Raw genomic sequence first — 17,946 nt, forward strand, 5'->3', positions numbered from 1 at the left:
CTGCATGAAAAGGCAGCGTCGGCCCATTGGCCATGCTTCGCCGCAGGCGGCAATTTCTGGCGAACGGAAACCCAAATTTTACGACGAACTCCAAAAATTACCAAATTTTACAACCAAGTAGATCTCAGTGATAGGAGAAATTTTCATACCTAGGCCAAAGTCCAATTCAGCCGGGAAACGCCTGAAATTGCCCACGAACTGCCAGAACCCTAGAATTATGTGTGGTTCGATTTGACCTCCATACTCGCTCTGACGCCCCCACCACTGCTTGAGATTTGTTCATAAGGTGTAGGGGAGCCTATTAGTGGTGGTAATTGGTTGAGTTAGTTTCACAATTGGCGGATCGCCGCCGTATACCCACACAGACCACCGTCTATTTTTCCCCAAAATTTCCACCAAATTTCTTCTAATTTTGGGTGGAAATGGAAGAAAGAGTGGCAAGATGATGATTGGGCATGGTAAATCGGTCTAATTAGTTGGAAATTCGATGGAAAACCATCAGAAAATATGGAGGAACCAGGTCGGGTCGCGCAGGTCAAGAGGAACTCGATTTTCCCCCTCATTTTCTCATTCCCTCATTTCCCTTTTTTCTTTTCTTCCCATTAGCTCATCATCTTCCTCTCTCCTCCCCCGATTCGGCCGACCTCCCTTTTTTTTTTTTCCTAAAGCTCTTCTCTTCCCCTTTCTCTTATTGCTATCGAGTAGTTTTTTCTTTCTTTCAATCCCTGCCATCCATCTCTTTCTTTTCTCCATCACAGTCGTCCACGTGGCGATTCCAGATTTTCTGGAGCATTTCAGATTATGGTCAAATGACCATTTCGCCCATAACTTCGTTTGTTAATAACTCATTCATTATAGCTCCAAATTACATTTCGTTTGCGCCTACGTGTTCATATCATCGAGTACTATGCAAATACACCAAAATAATAGGTCATACATCTCTCTAAACGATGGTCAACGGAAATCAAAATCCTTGCCTCTAGGGGCATTTTCGTAAATTCACTCTTTTAAAATTAATAAAATTGTACAAGTATGGACGGGTTGTCATAAACTTGACATGCGACTTATGGATGTCATCACCGCGTATCTATATGAAGAATTAGATACTGATATATATATATATATATATATATATATATATATATATATATATATATATATATATATATATATATATATAAAGGTCCCAGAACGACTTAAGTTGCCTGAAACGACTAACAAACCATGAGGTATACCCTCAATCAAATTAAGACGATCATTATATGGGTTGAAACAATCTGGACGAATGTGATATAATCGTCTCAATGATTATTTGATCAAAGAAGGATATACCAACAATGTCGTTTGCCCTTGTGTGTTCATTAAGAAATCAAATTCTGGATTTGCTATAATGGGAGTAGATGTCGATGATATAAACTTAGTTAGAACCCCTGAAGAGCTCAATAAAACTACTGAATATCTGAAAAATGAATTTGAAATGAAAGACCTTGGGAAAACAAAATATTGTCTCGGTCTGCAGATCGAGCATTGTGCTAATGAAATTTTGGTCCATTAATCAGCTTACATTGAAAAAATCTTGAAGCGATTTGGCATGGACAAGGCTTATCCACTCAACATGCCAATGGTCGTTTGTTCTCTAGACATTAAGAAAGATCCATTTCATCCAAAAGAAGATGATGAAATGGTCTTTGGTCTAGAAGTACCATTTCATCCAAAAGAAGATGATGAAATGGTCTTTGGTCTAGAAGTACAATATTTGAGTGTAATAGGTGCTTTATTGTATTTGGCACAATGTACTAGACCATATATTGCCTTTTCAGTCAACTTGTTTGCAATGGTATAGCTTTACTCCACTAATTCGTCATTGGAAGGGGGTCAAAGATGTTTTACAGTACCGTCATGGGACAACAGACATATGTCTCTTCTACTTAGAGAAATCCACAATTGACCAGAGCTTTGTTGGATATGCAGATGATGATTTTCTCTTCGACCCGCATAAAACCCGCTCACAAATTGGATATGTGTTCACTAATAGAGATACAACGATCTCATGGCACTCAATAAAGCAAACGTTAGTTGCTACATCTTCCAATCACTTGGAAATACTTGCTTAACATGAAGCAAGTAGTGAATGTTCTTGGTTGAGATCAATGATCCATCATATCCGAAATTCATGTGGTTTACTATCAAAGACAGACACTTCAATTGTCATTTATGAAGATAATGCAGCGTGTGTTGCCCAAATGAATGATGGATTCATCAAGGGCGATAAGACTAAACACATATCTCCAAAGGTTTTTAGTACACATGAACTTCAGAAGGCTAAAGTTATTAAAGTTAGACAAATTTATTCCAATGAAAATCTGGCAAACCTATTCACCAAATCTCTACCAAAGTGCATGTTTTAGAAGCTAGTACATGGTATCATATTATGTCGGCTTACCAATCAGTTAAATTTGAAGAATACGGAATCATGGAGAGATACATATCAATGGGAGCATCCATGATACATGTCTGTTGTACTCTTTTTCCTTTAACTAGGATTTTTTCCCACTGGATTTTTCCTATCAAGGTTTTAATGAAGCAACATAAGCATATTTAACACCATATCAACAATCCAAGCAAAGTTGTACTCTTTTTCCTTCGCTAAGGTTTTCCCCACGGGGTTTTTCAAAGCAAGGTTTTAACGAGACAACTGATGTTGAAATGTGGGCATCCAAGAGGGAGTGTCGTAAAAGTTGTGGGAGTGAATGCCCACATGTTTTTAGCCAAAGGTGAGGAAGACTTTAGAATAGTAGCCATGTTGTTGTTCTATGAGGTTTTTCAAAGGGCTCTTATTTCACTTTTGTAAATCTTCATGGATATGGCTCTATATAAAGAGCATTCCGTGTGTGATCACAACACACAGAAAAGAAAAGAAGTGAAAGTAATAATATCAATATCACTTCCTTCCTTTCTTTACCTGTAATATTTTTGTGTTATAGTTACGAAAACAAACGGTATGATACTTTGCTCCTGCTTCGGTCGTGTCCCTAGTAAATGTTATCTCTCTAACTTTTGCCTATTTATAACATACTTTATGTATTCATCTCTAATGAACAACAAAATAAAGTACATCAATAAGCCAAGCTCCATCTTCAATCACTACATGATTACAAGGAAATACATTATGGTTATTTTTGGTGATTTTTGGAGTGTGCGATCTTAGAGCATATAAAAATAAGTTTGACAGTTTGGTTGTTGAAATTTATTTTGCAGGCTGTGAAAATCATCAAATGAATTAAATATGCTAATCATGTATCTCACATTTGGCCAACGAAATTAAACCCCTAAACCCTAATTTATACCTTTTGCGCGACGAACGCTTAAACCATCTTCAATCTTTGGGTTAAAATCTAAAATTCTTAACTTAGAAAATTTAGAGTTTTGATAGGAGCATATTTATGCGACTTTATATTGTTAGTTCTTACTTATTATAGTGTTTTAAGCTATTTTCGTGTGTTCGTAGGTTTATATGACAAAGTTGGCAAGAAAGTGCAATTTGGAGCATTTTGGAGCAGTTTTGGACCATGAATGGATAGCATATGCATGGAGCAAGGCGGATGGACATTTTTGAAGTTCAAGAGGCTAGGAATGTGCTGAAAAGATGAAGAAAATAAATCCAAGAAAAAGAAGATAAGGAATCAGTTAAAAGGAATGAACATTATCCAAAACCTTATCCAATCTAACCTTGTCTTATCTTATCCTAACCTTATCCTAATCTACCTTATTTCCAGCTGAAAAGGGGAATTATTTTTAGTTTAGGACACCTAAATGCAGATTTCTAGAAGCCTTAACATAATCCTACAAGGGTGCCGCAACCTTTCTTCTAAAGCCCTACAAATTAGCCGCACCTAGCCTTTCTAGAAGCCATGTTTCCTGCCACTAAACTTATTCCTAATTCTTCTTGGTTTTCGTCATTTAGTTAACCCTTTTCCTTGGGGATTTGGAGTGCCAATCCTTCTCTAAAGCTACCTAGGCCGTGTATTTTTCTCCCTATAAATACAAGTGCCGCAACATTTATTCAAAACCACCACCCCCCATATATTTCTACACCACAATTCACACATATTACACAAGAATTCATCAAGTGCCGCAACAAGGAAGGAAGGAGAAGAATGATCTTTGTGTCATGGCTTGCAATCCAATGAGGGTTCGAAATCTGGCATTGGAGTTGCTGGGACGTTCCTAGTTCTTTCTATCCTTAGATTTGTTTCAATGTTGGTTTTAATTTTGTTTTCAGTTTCTAAAGGCATGTGGAACTAATTTCTTTATAGTTGGAGGTGAATTCGAAGCTATGATTATATGTTTTATATGAATTGATTACATCTAGTTATTGTTTCTTGAGTCTTGAATGTGATTTGCTTATCTGAGTTATCAAAACTTATTTATGTATGTAGACTGAGGGTCGACACTTAATTTGCAGGCATGAATTTGATGCTAGAGTATAAGGGAGTTTCACCTAATCGTTATGAACTTATATTCACAAGTAGTGGAAGTCACTAGTCATGATTGTGTTAAGTAAAACCTTGGCAGGAGTATCATGCTTTTCATAGTTACGAATGTCTTGTCAATGCTTATGGTTTTCAAAGAACTTAATGATCTTTGATATGTCTTTCTATCATGTTTTTCATAGTTAAGGAACTTGATAAGGATAATTTGGTTGCGATGCGTATTCCATCCAATTCAATGAATTAAGGAAAATCTGATGGTTAATTTGTGCTATCACGGTTAACTTGAGGTGTTGTCATTCATAGTTTAAAGGAATAATAACTGGAAATTGGTTTGTTTGCATATGTCGTGTGTGGCGAATGACCCTCTAACTAGCCTTTCACCATTTTCAATTCACCAAATTCGTTTTTATAAAGTGTTTTATGCAAAGTTTCTGTTTTAAGTTTTAAATTCGTCAAAAACAATCCCCCATTCATTAAGTCTTGTTAGTTGAGTCATAATCTGTTTTCTTTTAATCTTTTGAGTCAAGTTAAGTTTATTTTCTTCAAAATCACTTGTTAGGTCTAGAATTGAGTCTTTTTTATTGTTTGTTGTTGTTTTGAGTGTTTTGAATCAGTTTTGAGTCTATAGAGTCTAATTTAGTGTTTTTAAGTCTTATTTGTGTTGATCAGCATCTCTAGTTAATCCTTGGTCTAGAACGATCTCTACTTACATCTTTACTACAATTGTCAACAATAGGGTTTAATTTGTGTGTCAAGTTAATTCTCACATCAAGTTTAACACAAAAATAGGTTTTTTTTTTTTGCTCCAATGGTTCTAAGCAAAAATTTTGGCCTAAGATTATAAAAGAATGAACTTAGGCTAAATGTTTTTCTTTCGGTAACTTTTCTCAAAATAAAATTTATGTAGATTATCATAGTTTTTTTTTTTATGAACATTTTAACATAAAAATATTTAGATTCCGAGAAAAGTTGAAAAATCACTAAACACAATGAAACATGTATTTATAGAATTTTGGGGTGAATTTTAATTGTTTTAGATCTTATTTTTTACCGTTAGATTTAGTTATATTCGATCTCAACTGTTGGATTTAATGTATTTAATAATTTAAATTGTCCAAAGTTTAGGTTTTAACACAATACTTATTTTAGAGCCAACCATTGGAGAATGATTGACTTAGTTTGAAACCTATATTTTAGCGGGCCAACCTTTTAACCATGGCCAAGATTCTTGTTAAAATTGCCTAGATTTTAAGTTTTAACGCCCAATCATTGAAAGAATGATTGGGTTAGTTTAAAACCTAAATCTTAGGTTTTAATCTGGAGGTAGTCTTAAAGGTTTCCAATTTACGAGCCAAGGTTTTCCCTTGGCGCAAAAAAATTACCCAATGACCAATTCTTTGCCTGTTGAATTTTGCCAAATGAACAGAGGTATTCCATCGGGTAAAGAATATTTGCTTGCCAAAATATTATTCGTCGGGCAAAACTCCGTCGGACAAATGGAAATTTCTGGTAATGAATGGAAACGAAACATTCAATATTTACTTGTGATGGTCAATGAGATCTAGTAGCCATTTATCAACCATTGTAGTTTGCAGTTTTTATATATCAACCACTATAGTTTGCCTTATTTTTTTATTGGTCCCCTGGAGGCTTTTTGTTAGTTAGTATAACCGCCAAGTTTAGTTTTTTCATATTTTTAACTAGAGATGGTACATAATCAAGTTGCTGGTTGTTTGGCTAATTATGTCGTGTTGGTCACCCCGATGGAATCATTCCCTCCTTGTGTTGCAACTGCTTATTCTTGTAACCTTTCTCATCTTCCTTGTTATAGGTTTTGTTAAAAGTTGTTGATTTTTTTTTATAAATTATTTAATGGTTGGGATTTAACTTCACGTCCCTATTGGCCTATTGTAATTTTCCTTTTTATTAAGAAATTCGCCTCATGGCACTTCCAGGGGCGGATGCATTGAGGGGCATGAGGATCAGCTGACCCCCCCGAACTCAGTGAATGTCCAGGGATAACTTGAGTGCTGACCTTTCGAACTTCAGTGAATGTCCATGGATGACTTGAGTGCTACCCCTTTAAAGGTTAGAGTTGCCCTTCATATATGACATTCAATTGCTTGATAAAATGTATTAGAGAGGTGTTGCCCCTTCACAGTCTAGTCCTAATATTATTTACCTCTGACTTGTTTGTTGGTTGTGATTACAATTGTAGGCAGAAAAAAAGAACCAAGTAAAAAATTATCCAAAAATGCAAAGTAAATGAAATGATGATCTCAGAGAATAGCAAAGCATCATCATTCTTAGACAAACATATTAATGAGATGCAATGATATCAAACAATGTTAGTGTGTTCAAGATAAGTGTGTTTCTTTGTTAAGCATTCATATGGGAGCAGCCTTAGAACATGTTAGTTACCCAAGCAAATGAGGCATTAACAGGTGTGCAGTATCCCTTTCCAAATGATTTCAAGTCTACCAAGACTTGAAAAATGACGATATGCATGTTATTTCTTAAAAAAATTTTGCGCGCTATTCTTGCTGACTCTCATAATATTATTTCTTGAATCCGCCACTGGGCACTTCCCATTGTAGCAGTGCTAGATGTGGAATGGACTTTGCAGTTTATTAGGGGGGGGGGAAAATGACCCCTCACAGTTTTATAAGGGCAAACTTGGAAGCATATGAAGATTCTATTCGATCGATCTAATGAACCGTAAGCTTAAAAGGGAAATCATGTTGGTTGATACAACTTCAATTTGTTTGATTTGGTTAGGGCACGTACAGTAGCAACAAAACAAACCTATTTAAAGTGTACATAATGGCCATAAAATTATATGGGGTAAGGTCGTGGGCTCACGTAGCTTTAAAAATAAATCGGCTTTTTTCTTGCTGGTGTCCTGATAGCCATTTTGATTTATATTTTAAAGTGAATAATGTTTTGGATGCTCCTAACTATATGTAACACTTTGTCACGTTCTGATGCTCCTAATTTAATTGCCATTTGCCTGGTCAGGAAAAGATTGGAGATCAGTGATATTTGTTTGGCTTCCAAAAAAAAAAAAAAACTGTAAATCCTTTCCCTTTTTTATGAAAATTTTCACAACTCTATGTGGAGAATTAACAATTAACACCTTTTGGCAGATTAAAGTCCAAATCATGTCTTATGTAAAAAATAATTAACAAAATAGTCAAAAGAAAAAAAGGCAGAAATGTGTATGATGAAGTTTGCTTGCAATCTTTGTCTATAAGGAAAGCAAGCTGCAAAGACCAACGGAAGAACTGTCAAAAAGAAGAGTAAGAAAATTTGTCATCTTTTGCTTTGAAAATCTTTCTGTCAAATGCAAATGTTTCACAATTTTCTTTGCTTACAACAATTTGGGACGGTGGAGTATATACTTGCACGCTAAAATTAAAATTTGTATAATGCGACCATAAGAATCAAGAAAGCAAACCCTAGTACCGTTGTTCATGATGTGATGTCGTTGCTGAATGCCCCTCAGGTTCAGGATTTACATAAATTATCATCATTTCAAATTTACTATATCCTCACATAATCAAAAATATAAAATCAATATATATATATATATATATATATATATATATATATATGTATATTCCTTTCATGCCACGGGGGCAAGAGAGTTTTTTCTTGGAGAGATCATGACTTTGTACTGTTGTGCCCTACATCATTGAAACCTCTCTGTATGTGATTGAGTAGTAATTGTGTATAGCGGTATCCGAAAAATTATGTCCTGCAAGATCTTGTTCTTTTTTTTTTTTTTTGGGTAAATTACATAGTAGCCCTTCAGGTTTGAGGTCTATTACAACCTCATACAACATCTTTAAAACATTTCATTTTCATACCTCACGTTCTATTTTATTTCAAAATAATACCTCCGTTACATTTTCCATCCATTGATCTGTTAAGTGCTGACGTGGCTGCCACATTTGTGCCACGTGGCTGCCAAATGTGTGCCACGTGGCAAAAAAAATTAATTTTTTAAAAAAAAAAAACCTTAATCTTTTAAAAAATAATTAAAAAAAAAAACTAGAAAATCCCGAAACCCAGATCCCTTCCTCCCCCCCTCCCCCACCCTTCTGCAACTCCCAAAATCCTCTCTTCTCCCCGCAACCCCCAAACCCATATCCCCCATCTTCATCTTCTTCCCTGCAACCCAGAAATGATAACCCCCCACCCCAAAACCAGAAACCTAGAACACCCCCGCCCCCCCCCACCCACGACCCTCCCTGTGCACCCCCTAACCCGCGACCCTCCCTCCCTCCGCACCCACCCTCTTTCCTTCTCTACACACCTTCCACTCTCCTCTACACACCCCTACCGCCGACCCAATTGCTTGTTCTACCGCTACATACCTGCAACAATAAAAAGAAGAAGAAGAAGAGGGAGGAAGAAGAAAAAAAAGAAACCCCCCAGGCCCTGCCGCGACCCACGACCCACCTCCCTTCCCCCCGCTCCGCCGCGACCCACGACCCACTTCCCTTCCCCCCCCCCCCCCCGCGAACTGGGCTTTTTTTTTCTCCCTCTTCTTCTTCTTGCAGATTTTGGGGGGGACGAACTGAGGGTTTTTTTTTTTTTGGGGGGGGGGGGGGGGGGAGGGAAGGATGTGGGTTTCTGGGTGAGGTGGGTCGTGGGGGAGGGAGGGTTGCGGGGGGGGGGGGGGTGGATTTCTTCTTTCTACATTTGGAGATCTGGGGCGGAGAGCTGGCGGCGAGAGGCTGAGCTGGAGAGGTCGGCCATGGATGATCAGTTGAAGTTGCAGAGAGCGAGCAAACCAAAGAAACCCTTTTGCGCTTTGATGGTGAGGAAAATGAAGGGAGATAAATGTGAAGGGGAGGTTCTGGGTGAGGTGGATCGAGGGGTGGGGGGTGGCGTGGTGGTGGGGGGATTTCTTCTTTCTGGGTTTCTGGTTTGGGGGGTTCACGGGGTGGGGGTTTCTTCTTTTTTGGTTTTTTTTTTTCCCTTCTTCTTCCAAGGTTCAGAGGTTGGGGGATAATGGGATATGGGTTTCAAGTTTTCAGGTTTTTTTTTTTTTTTTTTTTTAAATAATTTTTTTTTAAAGATTAAGGTTTTTTTTAAAAAAATTAATTTTTTTTGCACGTGGCACACATTTGGCAACCACGTGGCACAAATGTGGCAGCCACGTCAGCACTTAACGGATCAATGGATGGAAAATGTAACGGAGGTATTATTTTGAAATAAAATAGAACGTGAGGTATGAAAGTGAAATGTTTTAAAGATGTTGTATGAGGTTGTAATAGACCTCAAACCTGAGGGGCTACTATGTAATTTACCTTTTTTTTTTCCTTTATATATATATATATATATATATATTTATTTATTTTTTATTTTTAGGAAACTGACATGATCTTGTCTTTGTAGTAAAGGAAAGAAGAAAGTGATAGCACGTGTAATGCATGATCCAAGACGATGATTTTTATTGAGCACAAAAGGAACCCATAGACCATAGCAGTATTGAATTGTACCTAAAAAAATTGATCTTTTTGTGAACGTGTCTCCCTCCCAATTAGTGTTTAAAACATCAACGAAATAATCAATATTTTTGTTGAAATATTTAAAAAATCAAGAATCAATATAGAAAATGATTGAAATGCAAATTTCACCCTATATCAGTGATATATAGGAAAAACAATGAATATCGACGATATTTAACAATCCATTACATAAATTTTGTCGGAACTCATTGCAGAATTCAAACTTTTGATTCTTTTTTTTAGAAATTCTTCTCTAATTCCAACTAATTTGAATGAGTTAGTACACCCATTCCATTGCAAATTTTCATAATTTCAATTGAAAGCAGCCGATAACAGCCTATAAATGATCAAACTATATTTCATATATATATAGGGGCTCTCTGAAAAACCTACATACTTTGATGTCACCAGTTTCAATCATTTGAAATTATAAAAAATTTCTTCTTTTTGGGAACAAATTATAAAATTTTTCTTTAAATGGAAAAAGTGTCTGCCCAAACTTAATTTTGCATGCCCCTTGGCATTGACTCCCTTTGCATTTTTGGAATTTAGGGTTTTGAGTTTGACATTTTTTTTTTAATAAACGATATTATCTATACTAAGGGGGTGTGAGAGTGAAAAAAGCTTCACAATAGGCTAGTAATAATACAATGTAAATTCATTTTTAGCAAGTATCGAATTTAAGACATCTCACTTCTAAAGACAAAATGTGATCAAAGCTAAAAATATGGAGGACCCAAAGTCAATGCATAAATTAATGTTCTTTATTGTAAACTTATTTCTGCTAATTGAATACTCCATCTTTTAGCTTCAAGTTTAACGTCATTTTTTAATCATTGTTTAAACTTTCAAATATATTGAGTTTTTTTAATCTAATTCTAGACACGAAACAAACGCTAAACTTACGAAATAATGTAATGGGATGAATACAACGCTTGAGGACATTAAACCTGAGATAATCAAACATATTTGTTTCTAATGATTTAGATCTGCAACGTAACTACACTTTATTTAAGTTTCATTGTCCATTTCAGTGTAAGATTTTCTCCTCTTTTATTCTCACACTTTCTTTTGGGTTGTTTTATTGGCAACCCATATTTTGTTGATTACATCTCACATACTTAAAACATCACACATTTTTTCCCAAGCTACCCTTACACCCTAAACGCCTCACATACACCCCACATCAAACCCGTTTATTTGTCTTCACAAACTTGTTTCCTCCAGTTTTCTTTTCAATTTTCATATCAGTAGCCTATATAACCCCACATCAAACTCACTTATTCGTCTTCACAAACCTATTTCCTCTAGTTTTCTTTTCAATTTTCATATCAGTAACCTATATAATTCTTCAATCTTTCTTTTAGTCGAAATGAGTTTTTATTAAAGCAAAGACAAAAGGACACAAGCCTCACCCAAACTGACTCGAGGGCAAAAGGGTTTAAGTCTTGCAGTTGTATGTATATATATTGAAGTGATGGAGTTTCACATTGAGTTTTCAAACTTTTACGGAAAACATGTTCATTCATTTCTAGAAAAATAGTCATATTGCTTATGTGAGAGCGTAGAAGTAAATTTTAAGCATGACTCAAAGCAAGAACTTGAGTTGTATTTAGAATATTCTTTTTAAATTTTAGAACATTTTAGGGCTTAAACAGTCATTTTATGAGCAATTTAATATTAAATCATTATCTAGAATGTAGTCAACAAAATATGAGATGTTAATAAAAAAAAACCATTTTTTTAATCTTTTCCTTTTTATAAAACAATTCAAAACAAAATAATTAACGTAATTTAATTGCAACTGTTTAGAAAAATGAAAAAGAAAAAGAATTCTACTATGTCCGTTTTCCGGATGCAACCAAATAAACTGTATTTTGCAGAGAGTCACGCCCTACCACCAGTGGGACCCGCCCAAAAACCGGCCCACCTTCTTGTATTCGTAACAATGGAGGCCGGCCCAGCACCGAACCAAACGCGTCCACATGTCCTCCTACGAGGCACTAGTTGGGGTCCCCAGGGCTCCAGAGAGCAGTACTACACTGCACCGGTCGCATCTTGAATACCGTGAACCCGCATCAGCACACGTGCGTAACCTTCATACCACAGGCCCACAACCATTACGTAGGACTGCCCGTCTACCTACGTGGCGTTGTACATCTTCGGACACGATCTGATGGGCAGATGCAAGAATGTAAGGTACTCGCACGTGATTCCAGCCTTCCTTTTTGGCGCGCTTAGAGGTTGTGGTCCCGCAAACTAGGCCCCATGCGACTCCAGCTCACTAGCACTTCCGGTAATTATTTTGCGGGCCCTAAACTGTTAAATTTCACTGCAGAAATGCCCTTCGACTTTCATTTAATTACTGCGTCCCCCTTCCTGTTGTCAAAACTAAAACACGCTTTACGTTTCTGTCAAATTGTGGTTTGTCCTCTAATTTTGGGTTGGAACTCAATCTGGTTCAATTACAATTAAACCCCTCTAAGGATATCATATTACTTTTTTTCAAAGCAAATATTGAGGGCACTGAGCGTTATAAGACCGAGAGGGCAGTGTGTTATTCTTTCTGTATATAAGTTTTAAATCTTATTATTTTTAATTTAAAGAAGTTTAGTTTAAATTATACCATTATTCGTGTGGAAAAATTATATATTTACTCTTCGACTTCAATATTAAATAAGGAAAATTAACGAAAAGTCTAAAAAAACTTTCCTTTGAATGAAAAGTCATTTTTAAAGGTATAGTGAATAATACCAAGGAATGTATAAATGTGATTTTTCGTTAAAAGTGAACAATATCGGGAGTTTTTTTATTAAAACTCCCTATTAAATATGATTATAAATATCTTATCGTTTGAAAAAAAAAAAACATATGTAAGTGGTAGGTATTTAAATATTTACAGTGACCGTTTAGTATTACGGTATAATGTTATTCATCTTCACTTATAAATGAAAGGTCTTATGTTTGATTTTCATTAAAAACGAATTTGAACCACATTATTGTTAGCTCATTGTTAGGCTAAGCCAACCCTCATTCCTTTAGTATAGATAATATTGTTTGTTCAAATTTTTTTTTTATAGTTAACTGTCGGAGCACCTTCTTTACAACACGGTTAGAAATGACGGCAGCCACCAAGCCTCATTACAGCACCGCGGAACAAATCAAAACACCACCTCCTTGAATTGATAAAAACCAATGTTTAAAAAAATTTCGGTGCGGTCAATATATATAGGAAAAAATTGAAAAAATTCATAGAATTATATGGAAAGACTTCATCTTATATCTAAAAAATTCTTAAATTTCGGTTAAAACTAACAAATTTCGTCGATATTTTTAACATATCTGTTAATATCAACAAACTGCCATATGACTCTCTCCTTTAAAATTTTCCCCTATTATTTTCAAATTTTATTTTTTAGCTAAAATTATCTAAACAAATGAAGTAACAAAAATAACAAATAAAACAAAAGAATCCAAAAACAGAAGGAAAGGAAAGAGAAACTCTGTATACAGTGGGTGTGAAATTGCGAATGTCTCTCTCCTTTCAGTGTCAACTGTCTCCAAAAAAGTTCAAAAAATATATATTTGTAGAAGCAAATTTAAACAAAAAACCCACAACACTACCTTATTTTACAAATTGACCCCTTCCTCCTACACTATTTTCTTTCCCACTTCATACTTCATACCATCCATTTCTATTATGGTAAGCTTTAATTACTAAGATAATTTGAGCAACGCTCTCTTAAAGATTTGGTCATTGATCCTAAATTGTAATAATATGGAGCAATGATCCGTTTGGCTAACTCCGTTAGAATTTCTATCTATTCTTGTCATTTTCAATCATTTATTTTGAATAGAAGTTCTAAGAGAGATAGAGATAATGACTATTACTCCAGATTATAACAAGTTTAGGTATTAATATTTATAGATTTTTAGTTTAAAGACTAAAATTCCAAATTTTCCAAAATACAGGGACAATTGCTCAAATTTTCTCTTAATTGTCCCTAAAAATTCGGACTTTCCTGGTAAAACCACTTCTTAATCATCCAATTCCACTAATAAATTTTCAATCCAAAATTAGAATATTCTTGTCCTCTACAATCAAACCCTATCTCAGGTACCAATTTCTTTCCTTATTTTTCCCTCTTGTAATTTGCATTTCACATTGCAGGAAAGATCTCTTCTGGTTTTTTTTTTCTTCTTTTCCACCTTTCCTTCTCTCTGGTTTTTTTTTTTGTCTGAAAATATTTATTTTTCTTCGAAAATATTTATTTTTCTACAAAAATAAGCCGACATAAAAGGAAATTTTTTTTTCATTATTTTTATTTTTTATCTTTGAATATTTTTGGGTAGAGTTGATATATTAATAGCAGAAAAGAGACTTCGATGGCCATTACAAATGCTAGGTTTTTTGGGTGATGATTTTTTGTCCCAACTCATCTTTCGTCAAATCTGTAAGCAACCTAGTTGAAGAACTCAAACAAATTGCTCAAATTTCAAAGCTTTTTCTTCTCTGACTGCAAAAGAAGACCAATTCCATGGATTTGTAGCTGGTGGGTTTTTTCTTTGATTGACAAATCCTCTCTCTCTATCCTCTTTCTCTCTCCTTGTCTTGATCTGACCCTCTGGAATCCCATACCTGAAGAGATGTTTGGGACTCAGAGCAAGAGAGACCTGTCCCTGGAATTCCAATCCCAGATACCAATCCTGAGGCCCAGCATCCATGCCAGGAGGGCGAATCTGACGGTAAAATTCCAGGACCTTTATGGGTTTACAGTGGAAGGGAATGTGGACGATGTGAATGTGTTGAATGAGGTGAGGGAGAAGGTGAGGCAGCAGGGGAGGGTATGGTGGTCGTTGGAGGCAAACAAAGGTGCAAATTGGTACCTGCAGACTTCCATTTCTGAAGGGAACTTGAAATCCTCCCTAAAGTTTTCAGCTTTGGCCAATGCCATCACTCTGAAGAAGCTGATTAGGAAGGGGATTCCGCCGGTGCTCCGCCCCAAGGTGTGGTTTTCACTGTCCGGGGCTGCCAAGAAGAAGTCCACCGCGCCGGAGAGCTATTACGATGACTTGATCAAGGCCACTGAGGGCAAGGTCACCCCTGCCACTAGGCAGATTGATCATGTGAGTTTCTTAATTTGCCCCGCTCTCTTTTGGATTTTGCAATAGTGGGTTCTGGAAAATTTTGGAATTTGATTTTATATTGGTATGATTTTCTTGGGTTAAGCTTCCCTTTTGAGAGATAAAGTAATTTCAGGACCAATTTAGTAAAATATTTTTGATACCAGTGAGTAGTGATATTCTAATCTAAACTGCGGGGAGGGGAATTTGAGCTTGAGTGCATAGGGGGAGCACATCCGCCGATGTTTGGGAATGTTCAATTTTGCAGGATTTGTGTCTCTGCTTATACAAATCCTTTGGGAAATGTTTGGAAAGTAGGTTACTTTTTGCTCTAGTGCTAAGGGTTATAGCTTATAGGTTGTATCTATATTGCCATTGAATTTCTTCCACTTTCTGCAATCCACTCATTGATGTATCTGCAGGACCTGCCCCGGACCTTCCCCGGTCATCCATGGTTGGACACCCCAGAGGGTCATGCTGCTCTCCGACGCGTCCTTGTTGGGTATTCGTTCCGTGATTCTGATGTTGGATACTGTCAGGTGTTTCTCCTAAACCTTTCAAAATACACTTTGAGGCATTCTTAAAGCTGTGTGATTGCCATTAGCATAAATGTTCCGAACTACAGCATGTCAAGATTCTACTTTTGTTAATCGTAAATCATTTTATTGTTTTTGTTCAGATTAAGTTCAACCCTTCGATTGTTTATCCTTACGGCACCCTTCTTGTGTTTTACAGTTTACTCTTCCTTTTTAAGTCCAATTGTTAACTACACGTTTTACATTGTTCCAATTGGATCTATCTAGAAGCCACACCTCTTCTCTAAAAGAGAATATCCTCATCAAAGAAAATAACAAAAATTGCATATACTCGAATGGTTTCCGAAATGCTTATTGTTACAACAGTACCATTTTGTTGTTTCCCCAGCCATCTCAACTCCTTATCTCACCAACTCCTGTTTTATGCCCCGCTGAAGTATGAGTTTTGCTGCTGTGTTGTAAAATACTTGAAAGTTCATCTCCACTTATCTTAATTGCTTCAGATAATATCTTATGTCAAGTATTTTTTTCGAGATAATTATTTAGAAGCACCAAAGTTGGTCTGTACTTGTCTGTATTTTTATATGAATTATTTCACTTTTGGCTGTGGATGTTTACTTACCTGGAACGGCTTGACCTTCTTGGTGCAGGGCTTAAATTATGTTGCAGCATTGTTACTGCTTGTGATGAAAACAGAGGAGGATGCATTTTGGATGCTTGCAGTCCTCTTGGAAAATGTGTTGGTTAATGACTGCTATACAAATAATTTATCAGGATGCCATGTTGAACAAAGAGTTTTCAAGGAGTTCCTGGATAAAAAGTGCCCGAGGTACCTTCCTTTCACTGACTTGCCTGAAGTGTCTTATGTTTTACTTTCTATCATTTAAAATCGGAAGCAAAATTCAGGATAGCGGCGCATTTGGAAGCAATGGAATTTGATGTCTCCCTTGTGGCCACCGAGTGGTTTCTATGCCTCTTTTCTAAGAGCTTGCCTTCTGAGGTTAAACCAAATCTCTCTCTCTCTCTCTCTCTCTCTCTCTCTCTCTCTCTCTCTCTCTCTCTCTCTCTCTCTCTCTCTCTCTCTCTCTCTCTCTCTCTCTCTCTCAACATGCTGTTAATTTCTGTGACTAACACTTCCATGGCTTTCTCTCGTTTTTTCTTTGAAGACTACTCTAAGGGTATGGGATGTCCTTTTCTACGAGGGGGCTAAAGTTCTATTTCATGTTGCTTTGGCAATCTTTAAGGTACAAGAACTTTATACTTTGGCCTTTTACATTGCTTGTTTTTTGTTATGCAGATTTACTAGCTCGTGACATGAATACGGGATAAGTTTGTCTGATTTTGTGATTTGCGATTGCAGATGAAGGAAGATCAGCTGCTTATAACTCATCATGTTGGTGATGTAATCAGTATTCTGCAGAAAACCACTCATCACCTATTTGATCCTGATGAGCTATTGACGGTAATGCATTTCTCTGCAGTTTCCTTTTTCCCCCTAAAGAAATTTTTATTTTCGTCGTGTCAAACCATCAGTAAATGCATTAACGAAAAACTTTGACTAATGTGAATATAAAAATAGATAAGTCATTCCCTATTTACAGAGAACAGATCTGTCACAAATGATTAATTGATGTAAAAAGATAGGTTCACATAATTTCCAAATCCGTGAATACCAGTTTCTGAAATGATTTTCCATCTAATATGACATCCACGCTATTGCAGGTGGCCTTTGATCAGATAGGTTCAATGACAACCAACACGATATCAAAGCAAAGGAAAAAGCAAGAACCAGCGGTGATGAAAGAGCTCGATCAGAGAGTCAGAAGGCTAAATTCCCTAAAACTGGACGAGAAATAGCATTTGCTGCATCGAGCTGATCAAGCTTCAAAAATGTCGGGCACCCTGTTAGGGGCATTGTTCCCCTCGGGAAGAAAGAAACTGAAACTGTTGTCTCTCATCTGCGTTTCTGTATGAACGAAACAACCAAGTAAGAGAGACTGCCTGTTGTGTATTAGCATGTTGTAGTAGGAGGTGATCGAATGTAAATTTGGAACTGTTACCGTATACATGATTAGATACGCTGCAAATTCGGGCATTGACGTATTTTTATGCCCTGTAATTTTTGCTTCAACGTTGTTTGTGTCTATAAATTTCATTGAATGAAATTCAATTTGTTGTAGAAAATTTATTCTACTCACAAAAAGAAACTACAAAAATGGTTATTTGTGGAATGCAGAAATGGTAATCTGTGAAGAAATGTGGCATGATCACAAT

General features: G+C 36.3%; 1 protein-coding gene and 1 long non-coding RNA gene across 3 annotated transcripts; one reads left to right on the plus strand and one right to left on the minus strand.

Annotated features, from left to right (window-relative positions):
• The first annotated feature begins 14,185 nt into the window (after positions 1-14,185).
• On the plus strand, positions 14,186-17,856 carry LOC126610917 (uncharacterized). Of its 2 annotated transcripts, XM_050279077.1 has the most exons (7): positions 14,216-15,139; positions 15,559-15,675; positions 16,323-16,501; positions 16,579-16,672; positions 16,839-16,916; positions 17,033-17,134; positions 17,395-17,856. In XM_050279077.1, exons 1-7 carry the CDS (start codon positions 14,660-14,662, stop codon positions 17,527-17,529), a joined length of 1,185 nt encoding a protein of 394 aa, XP_050135034.1. In that variant the 5' UTR covers positions 14,216-14,659; the 3' UTR covers positions 17,530-17,856. The 2 variants fall into 2 exon arrangements, with proteins under 2 accessions (XP_050135035.1, XP_050135034.1); XM_050279078.1 differs by lacking the exons at positions 17,033-17,134; positions 17,395-17,856 and having other exon boundaries at positions 14,186-15,139; positions 16,579-16,720; positions 16,781-16,882.
• Positions 16,683-16,925, minus strand: LOC126610918 (uncharacterized). The gene is made up of 2 exons (XR_007618648.1): positions 16,781-16,925; positions 16,683-16,716 (listed from the first exon to the last, which is right to left on the minus strand). It is a non-coding gene; the product is annotated as an uncharacterized LOC126610918 (long non-coding RNA).
• Positions 17,857-17,946: the final 90 nt, after the last annotated feature.

Source organism: Malus sylvestris, chromosome 17 (assembly GCF_916048215.2).
Source record: "Malus sylvestris chromosome 17, drMalSylv7.2, whole genome shotgun sequence".
NCBI classification, from domain to species: Eukaryota; Viridiplantae; Streptophyta; class Magnoliopsida; order Rosales; family Rosaceae; genus Malus; species Malus sylvestris.